The 15754-nt window shown below is 46.6% G+C and overlaps 1 protein-coding gene across 1 annotated transcript; it reads left to right on the plus strand.

Annotated features, from left to right (window-relative positions):
- Window positions 1–3478: 3478 nt before the first annotated feature.
- On the plus strand, window positions 3479–14801 carry LOC149866651 (C-type lectin domain family 12 member B-like). Its single transcript, XM_090041636.1, has 6 exons — window positions 3479–3631; window positions 7344–7442; window positions 8641–8784; window positions 11194–11348; window positions 14371–14489; window positions 14696–14801. Exons 1-6 carry the CDS (start codon window positions 3544–3546, stop codon window positions 14799–14801), a joined length of 711 nt encoding a protein of 236 aa, XP_089897762.1. The 5' UTR covers window positions 3479–3543.
- The last annotated feature ends 953 nt before the right edge of the window (window positions 14802–15754 follow it).

Genomic DNA, 15754 nt, shown 5'->3' on the forward strand with positions numbered 1-15754 from the left:
GTCCCTTCCGACTCATTGATTCTATGATTCTATGATCTACAAAACCACAGACTGAGGATAGGAAAGAATTAATACAGACAATCAACTACCCCAAGACAAAGATAGTGAGTTGCACAAGCACCCATGTCACGAGTTTTGTCTGTTCACAGCTTGAGGTGCACTTCTGCCCAAACCCCTTTTATCTCCCTTTTACCTGCTTTTATCTCCTTGAAACTTGGCAGTCTTCATGGCCTCAGCAGGGGCCACCACCCCTGAAGTTTTCAGCCTGGTGTGCCTTAACACACACAGGGTCATCTATGTCCTCTGTTTTGCCTGTCAGAAGCTTGAGGTGTAGTTCCTCCCAAACCCCTGCACCAATCTTCTTGAAACTTGGAAGGCTTTGTGGCCTCACCAAGGTCTACCACCTCTGCAGTTTTCATCCCCCTGTGGTGTAACACATACACGTGACATGAGTTTTGCTTTCAAGAATTTGGGGTGTGTCAAAGTACATTTTTATATAAGTGCTGCCAATACAGGGAGCTAAAGTTTGACATGTGCAGATAACACTAGCTCATGGAAAATTCCACAGCATGCCCAGCATGTGCCCCCTGGGTGACCTGTTGGCTTGTCAATCAACTGTGACCTAGTTTCAGTCCTGCGCATGCTCAGTCACCACTCCAGGGCAATGTGACAAATTAATGACACCTGCGCCCTTCGGCTTAGCCTGGGCATGCTCAGATGGATGACTATATACCACCTTGCCAGCCACTCTTTCTAACCTACAGTGTTTTTTGAGTTCAATATTATTCTGCCCACCTTTACAAGCATCCACGGCACACCCGCCTAGCCCCCCTGTACACAGACAAACCAGGTCCCGCGGCCCGGTCTGGAGTTCTCTCACATGGGGGGAGAAAGTAGTTCAGGGGCTTGGTTGGGCAGTTGAGGGTTTTTTCCTTTGGGGGCTCACCATAGCAAAGGCGAGAATAGCCCTGGCTGAATTAGCCAAACGGGTAGAATTATTGGCAAACTACACTGTGGGGTTTGAGCTCATAGAAGAACAACTCCAGGCTACGTCAAAAATGACGATTCAGAATAGGCTAGCCCTCGACACCCTACTAATACAGCAAGGGGGATTGTGTCAATATCTAAACTTATCAAAAGAGATGTGTTGCGTGTCGATACCTAACGTCTCTATCCCTCTACACAATCAAATTAACAAAATTAGGAAAATAGCAGATGAGGTAAATGCTGTTGTGGGTATTAGCCAAGGCTGGCTCTCTCAGTTGTTTAAAGGGTTTGGGTGGAACGTCTCGTCCTGGTTAGTAAATTTATTAACCCCGTTAATTTCGTTTTTAGTTGTTTTGGCCATAGTCATCTCATTAATTTGTTGCTTGTTTAAATGTATCAGTAAGAAAGTGTCAAATCTGTCTGTATTAGTGTATACAAAGTTACCAACATATGAAAAAATCGAGGAAATTGACGAACTCGAAGATAATTTTTGAATTCGACCTCAACACTCCTGTATTGACAGCAAGGGGGTATGTCAAAGTAAATTTTTATATAAGTGCTGCCAATACAGGGAGCTAAAGTTTGACATGTGCAGATAACACTAGCTCATGGAAAATTCCACAGCATGTGCCCCCTGGATGACCTGTTGGCTTGTCAATCAACTGTGGCCTATTTTCAGTCCTGCGCATGCTCAGTCACCACGCAGAGCTCAGACTTACACATGCTCAGTTCACTAAGAGCATGATGTCACCGTCCAGAAAATTCCTTCAACCAAGCACCCCATTTGGCTGAAGGGTTGCTTTAAAAGTTCTCTGACCCCCACCTTTGGTGTGGGTTGTTGGCGCGTCGTTGGTGGGAGTGGATTGAGAGAGAGAGAGCTGCTCTATCTGCAAGCAGAGGCTGCTTTAGTAGGGACTGTGAGGCAGAAAGTGTTTGGGATCTGATTCCCCAGCTCTCTTTTCAACCTCATACAACAACTTACCTCTTTGATTTATCTCTGTGTATTGATTCTTCTGGTTACTGAACTGTCTTGGCTTTGATCCCAACTTCGATTTTGATTATGTCCTTCACGGCTTTTGATTCCGGTTTCTGCTTACCTGGCTTTGAACTGACCTCGGCATTCCATATCGACTATGATTCGGCTCATTCCTACATACCTGATCTCCGCTGCATCACATTCCGGTTCTCGACCTCAGCTTCGTATACGACTACTCGTTTTCCATTAACTTGGACTGGCGTCACGACACGTTACAGTCGTCTTTTGTATGTTAATCCCTTGCATGAGCTGTTGACCAGCCCTGGGACTAGCAGCGGGCAGCCGCACCTATCCCTCTTGTAGGGATAGAAAGCAAGGGCTCACTGCGAACCTCGTGGGCCAACAGACCCCTTTGTTGTTTATTGTTATCATCCACTGTAACTGAAGATCAGTACCTACGCCGTCAAAAGCGTAAATTAAATAAATCCAGCTTGTTTTTTAAACCGTTATGCTTCCGTGCCTCAGAGCTCCACGCCAAAAATCCCGCCTGTTCCGTGTCCAGTTTGCCACCACTCGACCAACCATCCGTGACCAAGACCGTGAACTTGGCTCGCCAGCTCCGGGTCCCGTGACAGGGTGCACTTTCCCTTGAACCCCTGCACTGATCTTCTTGAAACACAGTGGGTGCCATGCATGCATCAGAGGCTATGACCCCTGCAAGTTTCATCCAAATAAGACAAAAAAACAACAAAAGTATAGATATTTCCTTGATTCCCCATTATACCCTATGGCCAGATCTCTAAGGCGGCTCCAAAGCTTCGGAGCTGCTTCAGCCAGATAGAAGCAGAAACCCAGTCTGGAGCTCTGGATTGAACTGATGGCATCCAAAGTGGCCGGATCCAAAGCCAAATCGAATAGCTGCCTACTCGCACAGGCCTAGTAGACATGACCCCTGGGTTCTATCCCCTAGTCCTTTCCTCAGATGCGTGGCCTAGTTTAATAGACATGAGATACATTGGAGAACACAGCAGGGTGGCTTCTGCTGTACTGAGTGCCTCATTGCTACTCACATCTCTTAAGATGGTCTTGTATTTATGTTGTTTAGGCTAAAGGCATGGTACAAAAGGAGCTGTGTGCACAGTTTCCTGGGATTCCAGAAGGGATAGGTTTAGTGGATTGGATGCCCAAAAACTGAATGAGAGCCATGTAGGTGTCCTACTGCATTCAATATGACCACAGTTTATTCACCCCCAAAACTGGGCCATTGGTACTCTTAGGTGTGTGTAGATGAAATGGATTCCTAAATTGAAACAGTGGGTTTTCAAAAACACCACTTCAGTTTAGGGCTAGTTAAACACCCATGTCATATCCACACCCTCCTTACTTAACTGCCATCCCACTCTGTCTTGCACTTACTACTGAAGCTGCAAGTTCCCTATTTCAAGCCTGGCTTCAGTTTCCTCTGTAAGCTAAGCTGAAATGGGGAAGCATTAATCAATTTTCTTGAAGTTGCAGACCCACCAGAGCATTGTTATCACCCAGCAAGTAACACCTCAGGGAGGCAGCATAGAAGGCTGGAGATGCAGGACGAGGAAGGATACACCACTTTAAATTTTCAGGCACCTTGGAATGCAGCTTCTGCCCATAGACATCCAGACAGCCAAAAAGGTAAGGCCCTTCCAGCATTTTTGGCTCTTTTTGCCCTGCCCTCTACTTCCTGGCTTTGTGCTCCAGTCCCTTGAGGTCTTGGGTCCCATCTCTGCAGTTTTGCTTCATTTCTCATTTGCTACCTTCCTCCCATCCCTGCTCTTACTATCTTTGTCCCCCTTTTCTCTCCCATGTTGTTCCATTGAGCTCCTTCCACACCACCTACCCTCAAACCTAAGAAACACATCAATTTTCAATGGGAAACTCCCTGTGGGTACAAGTCTTTCTAGTGTGCTGGGGTGAAGCATCCAGAAAACTTCCATATGAAAGCTTGTGAAAGAGAAAGCTCCAGGATGCACCCATCACAGAAGACTTTGGGATCCCCAAAGGCGGTGAGGAGCAAAGATTCCCAGTATGGAAAGTCATGAACCCTCAAAGGGGGTGAGAAAGTAATCCCCAGTGGTGAGCTCCAGTGCAAGACCTCCCTCCCCAGCACTTGTCACTTTGGCTAGCATTGGTGATCTTCTTCAGCAATCACTTGCAGTTGAGGATGATTATCTTCCATGATTGTCTTAACTGTATGTCCAAAGATGGGTGACAAGTCTGATCTGGGATTGACAGGTTCTGTTGCAGTTGATGATAGGGCCCCTGAGGCAAAGTAATGACTGCTGGCAGCAAGGATCAACAGCAAAGGAGTGGCAGGGACCTCACGATGGTTCTCCCTACCCAGCACCTCCCATTATTGGATGCATAGGTGATAGGACGCCTGGGAAGCAGCTCTGACTCAGTCTCCATTCCTAGAAGACTGTGTTAAGAGGTAGTACACATGGGTTAGACTGGTGGTGATTCGGACAGAGTGTTAAATGTTTGTAGCTTCGGCTAATTCTTATTTGAAAATAAAGGTTTTTAGGGTTGTATTTTTGTTTTTCCCCTTTAACAAACCCTGTTATAGTTGAATTTTGCTTGTGAGTGGGGACATGTGTGTGTTCCCTTTGGAACACACAGTAACAATTTATTTTACCAGGTTTCTGGAGAGGAACTTGAATCCAAATAGAAAGTTTGCACAATGCCCTGAATTTGAAGCTGGCCCTTGCTACCGCTCTCCAGTGCCTGGCAGAAGGGTTACAGTTGTGCTGTGCTCTCTCATCTGGGCTACTTTACCCACCCCCCACTACCATTCTGGAGAAACAAAGGTATAACAAACAAGATTGTGACTGGTGCATCCTGGTACTTTCAAAGTGGCTTCACCCTTCCTTCCTTCTGTAATGTCTTGAGCTAGATCCAAAGGCTCCTAATGTGGGGCATAAGTGCTGGGGCATAAGTACACAGCACTGTTCATGGGACATAAGTAAATGCCTAAGTCCAAAATCACAACCTTGAAAATCCTATTTCTCCTGCTTCCTCCCTCAGGCTGGAGGCTTCTAAACCAGACAGGCAACACAGGTTATAGTGACATCAGCAGCTGAGCAGTGGAAGCCCTGGCTGTACCATGCTGCTCCACATGGGCTATCTCCAGAGGCTGGAGCATTGGCAGTGTGCGGAGGATAAACTAACCAGTACTATCACTCAGCATTGCTCATGAGCCTGCTGTTGTGGTGCACAAACACAATTGCGATTCTTCTGGTTTGGGAGGCAGCCAGCACACAGTAGTGTGGCTTGACTGAGGGCACTAATGCCCACCTTAGGAACTTTGCAGTGTGTGCATGGTGACAAGCCTCAATATTCAAATTCCATATGTGACTGAAATTTTTCGTTTGCACGCACTACTTGGAATCCATAAACTGTATGTTCATCTAGGTGCTTCTCTTCCTTAAGCTCTCTCCTCTGAAGGTTTCCTGCAGTTGGCATTCTTCAGGCATGCCTATCATGTGCCTCCCAAGTCAGACCCCATAAAAAACAAAATGGTAGCTATTCCTTCCTTTCAAATGTTCCCTTTTGTACAATATCTTGGTGCTTAGAGAAGTTGGTGATGTCAGTCCAATTCCTTAAACTACCTGAGAGGATTTAAATCCCCCACCCCACTTCCACTGGCTTAGAAAGGCTCAGGGCTGGAGAACTGCTTAGGCTTTGTGTCCATACATATAAATAACCTGGTCACATGTTTACACATATGGGGAAGTGAGAGCAGATTTGCTGCTTATGGTAACAGTCTGCTCCCACCCCCACCAGCCCTGCACCAGGCCCCTGAAGCAGCTGGGGGAGCTCTAGTCTCCACCTTGGTGCTAGCCCAGGGGCTGACACAGAGCACAAGGCCAGGTGTCTCATGGTGAGGGCTGGGCTTCCTGACCTGGAAGCTGCCTACTGCTGGGGCGGGCTGTGCCACTAGAGCCTGTGCAGGGACAATGTCCTCCTGTACCAGCACCAGGGAGATCCCAGCCCCTGCTCCATGATTGCTCCCAGCCCTCTGCTGCCAGGGCAGGGGGACATTGTTCCCGCCCAGACTCCAGTGGTGGAGCCTGCTCTGCAAGCAGGCAGCTCCCAGGAACGGGGCAATCTCCCTCCCACTCCTGTCCAGCTGACTGGAAGCAAATTTGCTCCCATTCAGCCATCTACACATGCCAAACTGTGCAGTTATTACTCCCAAATAAATTTGCTACTTGTATTTACAGGTAACAAATTTACTTGAGATTAGAGCAAATTACTGTCTAGTAAGCATCTGCACGTGTAGATGGTGACTCTTAATGCACAGTAACTTGCTCTAATATCAAATAAAGCATCTTGTGTAGGCATGCCCACTGGCTCTTTAGTGTGAAATGCACTGTCTTTGGGGCAGGTGATGAGCCCCAGGTGTCTGTTTGTTGTGTCCTTATCACCAAGCAAGTCATGCTCACTTCTCCTTTGTCTCCTGCTGAACCAAGGAATCTTGGGTTCTTTTCTGCACAGTGGAAGAATCAACAGGATGGGGTGGAGACTGCCTCACCCTAAGACACCACAGAACACCTATAGCCTGATGGTTGGGGCACTCTCCAGGACAAGTCAGCCCCGCTTGAATTTTGGAAGCAAGGCTGTGGTCACCTTCCTTAAAGAGGTGATGCTGATGAAGCCTGAGAGGAAGGAGGTGCCTGCCTGTAGGGCACAGTAAGGTCTATTAACTGCATCATCAATTAAGAATAAAAAATGCTGTTTAAGATGACCTCAGCGGTGTCTAGTGAAGGAAGGAGAAGTAGTGAATGGTAGGAAAGGACATGCAGATGCTAGAGGGGAAAAAATTAAGAAGCTGTTGATTGGAGGTAAGGCCAGCACTGGAGTGAAGGGGCTTTCTCTTGTTTCGTGAAGAGCCAGGAGGCTGGTGAACAAGGAGGATATACAAGAAATGTTGCTAAGTGTGGGCTGTTGTGGCATAATGTATAAGGGTATGGTTTTTTCAAATGCATATGGAACACAAGTAATATCTTGCTGCTGCTGCTGCTGCTGCTGCTCCAACCTGGGAAGTGTTTCTGGTAGAGAGGAAGGCAAGAAATTGCCTCTTTAATGTTGGGGTCCTGAGAACTCTGCAGACAGAGTGAAGTGGAAATGCCAACTGTACTGGTGTCTGGGCTACGTTGTGGACACCTTGCGTACAGATGTCTCCCCAGAGGGTTCCAGTACCTGATGCTGCGCTGTCAGAAGCTGGGCATGCAGATCTGCGGCAACAGAGAAGGAAAAACAAAAGTTCTGGAAAAGAACATGGGAATGGAGTAAGGACTTTTCAGCCTCCACCTTTGCTAATACCTGATTGTTGTCTTTCTCTCAGTACGTCCCACTCTATCCTCCAAATGGCGTGTGGCTACTGTGACTTTGCTCACCCTGTGCCTGCTATTAGTGGTAGGGCTGACAGCCCTGGCAGTCCTGTGTAAGTACCAAAATATTTTCATTTATTTTTTCATCACAGTGGCAGTAAAAAAGGTCAGATTGGCATCCCCTCTAGACTGAAATTCTTGGTTTACCCTAAGAAGGGGCAGCACTTGGGCAATGGCAGTACCAGCTTCCCAAGCAGCTAATTCATTTCTTCCTGCACAGCTATTCCTTGGCCCTATTTCAGGAGCACCACCACTGCTAGAAGTGAATTTAGTCTCCAAAGCCCCTCCACTGCTTGGCCTCTTGATCTGCCAAAGGTGGGAATTTTTGTCTGAAAAGGAAAGTGATTTTTGTGCTGTGGCACACTGTCCCATTAGCACCTGGATTCACATCCATTTCACAGCAGAGAACTGACAAGGGAAGATGCCTTAGATAGGACTGTGCTGGATACAAATCAGTGATACAAAGATGGCAGGTTCCATAATATGGCCCTCTCATTTATTTAGGTAGAAAATAACACAAAAATATTGTGTTCTTTCCTAAGAAACATTTCTGAGAAACACAGATGTGTACCAAGTAAATGTAATGGTCTATTACTGAATTAGAAGGTAAATGAAAGGAACAAGTTTATGCTCTATTTATATTCAGGTAATAAAAAATAACCTATGCAACTGTTGTCAGCCTAATAATTAATAATATAGCCGAACTATACCCTGAAGAGGCCTCTAAGGACTGTCCTGAAAGGCAGCCAGTCTGGGACTGGCTGGAGGAGACCTAGACAGGCTATCGCTCTGAAAGGTGGCACAGGCAGATCTGAAGCCAAAGAGCACAAGGGTGCAAGAGGAACTGGAGCTAGAAGGCCCACACCTGAATAAAATGACCACCGTTAGAGACTATCACAGGTGGAATACCTGGGAACCACTCCTTATAGTGAGGGGTTAAGGCCCAAATAGAGCCCAACCAGAGTCCAGGCCCTGTAGCCTAATGATGAGCAGGGAAGGCTAAGGCTCTGAAAGCCAAACCCTGGGAATTTGAAGGCAGCCTCCAAAATCTATTCATTTTTAACGTGAAGATGAGAACGGTGAGAAAGGAGATCCAATAAGAAGCTGGAGTAGGTGAATGTGCATAGTGTGGCCCCTGGAGGTGCTGTGGCTGCCCCTGTAGGCGGAGCCCGTTATGCCAATCAAATACGAAAATGCTCTCCACATTGCATTTGTAAAAGATCACATTGAAAAATGATTTGTGAATTGCAGTTTTCCAGGTTACCAAGGGCTGCCAGGAAGACACTGAAAAACTCAAGCCAAAGAAGGAAGTTCTGGAAACACGTTTCTCAAAGAAGCTGCAAGAAACAAGAGAGAGTTTGTGTTTGGATGGTGGAAAGGAGAATAAAAATGATGGTAAATGGAATAGTAATGCACTTGTGTCAGAAATTCCCAAGGGATCCCCAGCCATTCAGTGTCTTGGAGTACCCCTGAAACCAAACCCAGCATGGGAGAGACCTTGGCTTTGCACTTCTCCATTCTTTTAGACCCTGACCCCCATGGTTATATATTCTCCCACCCTCCAGAAGGCTAACTTCTATCCTAACTTCTGGGGATTAGATATAGATTTACATAATAAGTAAGAGTGACAAAGCAGCCTTTATGTCTTTAAAGATCAATATACACAGTAATGCACTTGTGTAAACTATATCCCTTCTAATATATGGTGCACAGTGGAATATAATTATTTTCATGGATCATCATGTTTAATCTGAAGAAGGACAATTCATGTCTCTTAAGAGATGTATTCTGAGGTCATTCAGAGAAGATTAAACTTATCTTCTGTAACCCAAGGGTGTGGACCGGGGAGGCGGGGAGAGTGAGGGAGTGCTTTGTTTTGGGACATAGGTCAAGTTTCAACCACCTCAAATTAATGGATTTTGGTGACAGAAAGGACAAAAATAAAGAATGTGTATTGGTATGGCCTGGAAATCGTTAATAAATTTGCATAGAATCAGCAGTAGAATCAAATTGAGTAGTTTAATTTACATATATGTGATATTTAGGAAAGAGGGAGGGAGGGAAGGCAATAAATAAGAGATCTGTAAATAGAAAACCATGAGGGGAGAAGGAGGATATACATTCCTCAGGCCTTCAGCACTGCCCCTTTCTCATAGTTCTTGGTCCTAGTGTGAGAAGGTATATTAATTTGCTCTGAAGATCCCCCTCACAACACCAGGTGAAATGCATGCTCTGTGTTGCTTGAGCTAACTACATATCTTATTCATTTGTATTTGATCATTGCCTGGAGTTGGCCTGTTTGATGAGTTTATGGCCTTTAGGCACATCCAATCAGCATCCACATTTCCATTTTAAAATTTAGGTTTCCAGTTTCTGTTGCTGCAAGTGATCTGAAAATGGGATACAAGTTTTAGTGGATCCTGTTTAATCTTCCTGTATATGCAGAATGCCTGCAACTTTGCCTTTGGAAGATGCAAATGCTCACTACCTCTTGAAATCCAGTGATGATATTTGTGATGATATTTTAGATGCTAGATTTAATTATATTGTTAAAGATGGAAAACAAAGGAGCTGGGGTGAAACAATTAGAGTGGAAATTTGAAACTGCTGAGGGGAAGATAGCTCATAAAGAAAATGCAGGAGATGCAGAAAAGGCAGAGGAATAAGACCAGAGGAAGGAGAAATAAAGAACAGTAAGAGCCATAGTCTGAACTGGAAACAAATTTCTTCAGTGATAGATCCTGAATGTGACAGTAAGGAAAGGTACAAGTAATTAATATTAATAACTGTATGATGAGTTACCAGGTACACCAGGCAAACTGGTATGTGCCCATTTGGATCAAATTTGCTCCCCACGGGAACAGTTCAGGGCAGAGATACTCTTGTCTTGTTTTGCTACTATATGGCTGCCAGGGGGAGCTCTGGTCTCCCCAAGGTGACAGCCCCAGGCTGGCATGGGAGTGGGGGGGAAGCTTTCTTGTCTCCAGGGTAGCTGTCTCCCACCCCAAACCCTGCTCCAGGCAGCTGTCCGCTGCCCAACCGTGGCTCTGATCATGCAGTGGGGGCTGGAACAATGTCCTCTGCCCCCTGCAGCAGGCAGTTTTCTGGCCCTAGCTCCAAGATCAGAGACAGCCCTGGCAGCAGGCAGCTGCTGGAGGAAGGGGACAATGTCCCCACCCTGGCTCCAATCTCTGAGCAGTGCCCAGGATCTGTCTGCTGCAGGGACAAGGGACATTGAACCCACCCCAACTCTGAAATCAGAGCTAGCCCTGCCTCACCTCCAACAGGCAGCTGCCCAGGGCAGGGGACAGCTGGGAAGCAGGCAGCTACCTGTTGGAGGTGGGAGTTCTCCTACCCCCTGCTGCCTGGCCTGACTGGGGCAGTTTTCTACTAGTCTGCTATGTAGCCCTGCGCTACTGTGCAGTAACTAATGTGCAGTAAATCTACCTGTCTTTACAGGTGGTAGAAAACTGCACAGCAGACTAATCTATTTTGCAGTACCTCCTGCACACAGTTACATAATGACGCTTTACTACACAGTAGATTAGTCTACTGTGCAGTAAAGCATCTTGTGTATGCACACCCTGATTCAGTTAGTCTATAGGGTGCATCTCTACCCTGCCTACAGTCAGAATACATTTCTCATGTGTGCCTACTAGTCAATCTGAAGCAAAACACAGTAACCCAGCTCTTCCCCAGCTCTCAGTCTGGACCCAAATGGAATCCCACTTGGGCCCACTGTGCTCTGTAATCCACCGTTCTGGATTACAGAAAAAAAAAAAACCTTTTCTTTCTTTTCTCCAGGAGTAAATTTCAGATTGTGCCCTGCAAACTGGCTGTTGAAGAGTGATAAATCCTGTTACTATGCTTCTGAACAGAAGGACACATGGGAGGAGAGTCAGAGGTTGTGCTCCATTTGGAATTCCAGTCTTGTCCTGGTGAAAGATAAAGCAAAGTTGGTATGGGCCTTATAGCAACCTGACCTTTTTTCCTTTTTTTAAACTCTGTGCAACTATCAGAGTTGCCCACATCAGGTTGTCCTCCTTGTGGAATTGCACCCTTATCCTGGTGAAAGAGAGCAAAGCCGGTATGACATACAGCTACCTGGCTTTTTTTGTTTTGTTTTGCTTTGTTTTGTTGTTAGTTTGTAAAACTCAGTGTAACTATCAGAGTTGCCCACAAGGCAGCAATATTACTTTGATTCCTGTATTTCTACTGATCTCATATCCCCAGAGTCTGAAACTGGGGGCAGGTCTTGTAAACCTGCATAGATCACCTTACTGTAGGGACCATTTGGGGCAAATTTCTATTTGCCTTTGTGTGCCTGAATGGAAGTATTCTAGCCATATACCCAGGCATTTCTAGTCCTGTCTCTTTAGTGTGGATTGGTGAGCATGAGAAGAGTTAAAAAATGCATGGTGGGAAAGGGGGAAGGTACACACTCTGCTACATGCGCAGGTACCTGAGTGTAAGTCTGGATAAAGAGGGGGGAACCTTCCATATCTCACTCCCAATTGCTGAGTGCTTATGGCACTTGCCCAGAAAACTCTAGATTCCCCCCTTAACTAAAGAAATCTTGAACTTGTAACTATTCTCTAACTTCTTTTAATAATACTCTAACCACATGCCATAGGTCAGGGGTGTCAAACTCATCCAGCCCTGTAGGCCAGTCTGCGGAGCAGATCAGACCCACAAATCAGCCCTACATGCCAGATCCAGCAGACGTCCCAGAGCAGCCAGAGTGAGCACTGCGTGCTGGATCAGGTGCTGTGGGCAGTGTGGCCCCAGAGTGGTGGAACGGCACACAGGCACTCTGAGGCATTTCTGAATACAGTGGTTACTCTGCTGTTTTGGGGCAAGTACTGGAGTGGGTGCCACATGTGGTGCAGTCCAGGAGTGGCCAGGTTTCAACTTTGAGTCCCATGGGCCCTACCAGGGGCTGAATGGTAGAGATCATCAGGTCATTACTTTGATACCCATGCCATAGGTGAAGCACTAGTAAAGATGTTTTCATCACTCCTTTTGAAGCTAATCCACCGCCCCATGCATTTAATAGTAAAAAAAAAAAAAACCTGAATGGAGAGCAACACAGAAAAGCCACACATCCTCTGACCTGCTCTACTTCCTCTAGATTTTTGTATCTTACTCTCATGGCTGCCCAAGGAGACTGTTTACAAAGGAGTGCTGGAGAGGGCTCCAGGTCATACTGATGTGTGGCCTGGTGGTTGCTACACTATGCAAGGATGTCAGAGAGATGCAGAGTCAAACCTCACCTGGGGAAGGGACTAGAAGCCAGCTCTCTTACTTCCACAGCAAGTGCATTCAGCACCTAGCTCTTGGGTATAAAGCAGTGCAGCACTTTCCTTTCCTCAGCACATTTATCCTGGGTTTCTGGCTGGCTGGGTTTCTGTCACTTGGACACAGATATATGTCCAGAATAGACAAATGCACATCACAGCACATTGAGAGAGCATAGCCTACTGAGTTTGCTCAGTCTTTGTGCACATGCTTTAGACACCCACAGCCAAAAGTAAAAGAATAGCAGCCAACACATAATGGCCAAAGATATCCATCATGTGGCTATATGACTAACACACTTAGGTTTGGTGCAAACACCCATGCCCTTTGTTATGCTACAGATGCCCAAATTTGTGGCAGTAAAAGAGGTATTGTGCCAACATGCAGACCCAGAAACTGGCAGAAGAAGCAAAGGGGAGTTCCCATTTTTATACAGAAAATCATAGGAGTTAGTGTCACAAGCCAACCAAAGGGAGGGAACCAGTAAAAGTTAAAGAAACACCAACACTGTGGTAACATGTACTCAATACCTTAATGCCCCCCACCCCTCACACACATCTCTGGAGGTGTTCCCAAACAAACCTGTAGTCTCTAGAGTGCTCAAAATCACCCTGCCACTGCCCCCAAGTCTGGATCAGCTCCCTGTGTCCGGGATGACCAACCCAGTGAGATCTCCAGCTCCACTGTGCACTCCTCTGTGGAGGGCTCACCAGGTGCCATTTGCATGCAACTCATGCTTCCTTTTCCTTTTTCTCTTTGCCCCCCAAGCCCTGAGAGATGCAGTCCAAATTAACAGACATCACAGCTTTGCAGACTGCCTCCTTTGCAGAAGCCTCATTAGTGCTGTCCCAGGATTCCCTGCTTGTAGGACCATATCCATGGATTCTGACTTGGGGCATGGGTCTGCAAGCAAGGAAGCCCAGGGTTCCCCGCTTGTAGGGTGACCACCCAACCCTAATTGGGCAGGACAGCCCCATAATGGGACCATCAAGTCCTGGTCCCAGGCTGCATGACTCAGGGACAGCATTTGTCCTGGATTCGCAGTGTGGTGCTGGGATCCTGGGTTTTTTCTGTCTCACAGAGTGTAAGACAGACTCTATTGGACAGGGGTTTTTTCTCCTCATTCTTCTTTAAACCTTTAATCTATAAAGTGCACAAAATCCTGGTACCACCTGGTGGATAACTTTACAGTGCACAGTCAAATCATTTCACTTTGCATTTATAGTTCCCGTGACTTTGCCAAGTTATGTAACCTACTTGTGCACAATGGCACAGGATGGCTCAATCAGTGATAGTGGAAAAGGATGCCTCCTAAGTTTGTCTAAAGCCTGTCAATCCCCTTGAAAGAATAGAAAGTAGGGGTCCCAGGCAGCTTCAAAATGGGTGAAGAACACCGTAGATGTGGATAAGCATATACCTGAACTGGACTGAAAATGAGAGGGGAAGCTGGTGCTTGGGACTCTTAAGATCTGTTACTTGTGCCTCATGCTGTAATGATGCAGGTGAGCTAAACTGCCCCGAGTGTAACCCCTCTTTCTAAAACTATTATAAGTGAACATCTCTCCATACCTGCTATGCCATGGACTATCTCCTCTTTTAATGATTTCCAATAGTATTTTTGAAACTATATACTTATCAGATAAAGGTACTTGTGTTTCCTTAATGCTTTTTGTTTCTTCATAGGGATTTCTAAGACGGCAGTTTCCAAACAACACTTACTGGATTGGATTGTCATTTAAGACAGACAGGAATGGCTGGATTTGGGAGGACAACATACCTCCTACTCAAGCACAGAAGAATATGTAAGTTTAGTGAGCCACTTTTTCACCTGGGAACTTCCACAGTTGGGCTGAAGTCTTACTGGGGCATGAACAGGTACCAGTGCAGATGTGCTGCTTTACTAAGCCATTCCACAATCCCCACCACCACCAGTAAGAAGCAACCTCCAGCCCAATCCAACCCTCCTTTCACCTGCCAAACACTCCTAACTGTCTCTTCTCTGCTTAAGGTGGGAAACAGCACAGCTCCTCAATGACAGACTGGCAAGCCATAGCATGCGCATTATTTCATTCTCCATGGCACTGGGGGAACAGGAGGGGCAAGGCTATGAGTGAGACACTCATTGCTTGCAGCATTAATGTTGTGCATGTCACCCAGCTCCTCCTGAGGCTGTTAGTATGGCACCAGTCTCTCACTGCATTTACATCTGGCACTTGCTCAAAACACTGGAGGCTGGATCCAGGCAGCTGGAAGCTGGTGCTCTCCATAGGGGGGGAGGGGTTGCGCTCTATGTTAAGGAGCAATATACATCAACCCTCATCAAGACAGAATCAAAGGATGAGGAAGTAGAAGGACTGTGGGTTAGGCTACATGGGGGACAAGGAGAAAAGGATTTGGTGGTAGGGGTCTGCTACAGACCCCCACATCAAGGGGAAGAAATAGATTTGGGGCTCCTGAGGCAACTCTCGGAGACCATAAAAGCTAAAGAGGCGGTGGTCACGGGGGACCTAAACTACCCGGACATCTGCTGGGAGACACAGACAGCAAAGTCCCACCGCTCACGCAGGTTTCTAACCTGTGTACAGGACCTCCACCTGACGCAGGAGGTACATGGTCCCACTGGGGGGAATGCCTTACTGGATCTGGTATTGGCAACGGGGGATGACATAGTAGGGGACCTACAGATCGGTAGCCATCTGGGGGACAGTGATCACCTAAAAGTACAATTCAACATAAGGCGTCGAGTGGGTAAGGTAACCAGTAGGGTGAACGTGCTGGACTTTAGGAAAGCTGATTTCAGCGAACTCAGGCGATTAGTGAAGGACGCACTGCAGAGTAGTAGTTTTGAAATGATGGGAGCCCAAGAAGGGTGGCTGTGCCTTAAGGAAGCTATCCTTCAAGCACAAAGCGAGACGATCCCCATGCGAGGTAAAAGAGGGAAAGGGGCCAGGAGGCTTCCCTGGCTGACCAGAGAAATCCAGGGCAGACTAAGGGCCAAAAGGGGAGCACATAAAAAGTGGAAACAGGGAGAGATCACCAAAGAGGAATATACCTCTTCTGCTCGTGC

Source organism: Crocodylus siamensis, chromosome 4 (assembly GCF_052110815.1).
Source record: "Crocodylus siamensis isolate JL-2025a chromosome 4, ASM5211081v1, whole genome shotgun sequence".
Classification (NCBI taxonomy): Eukaryota; Metazoa; Chordata; order Crocodylia; family Crocodylidae; genus Crocodylus; species Crocodylus siamensis.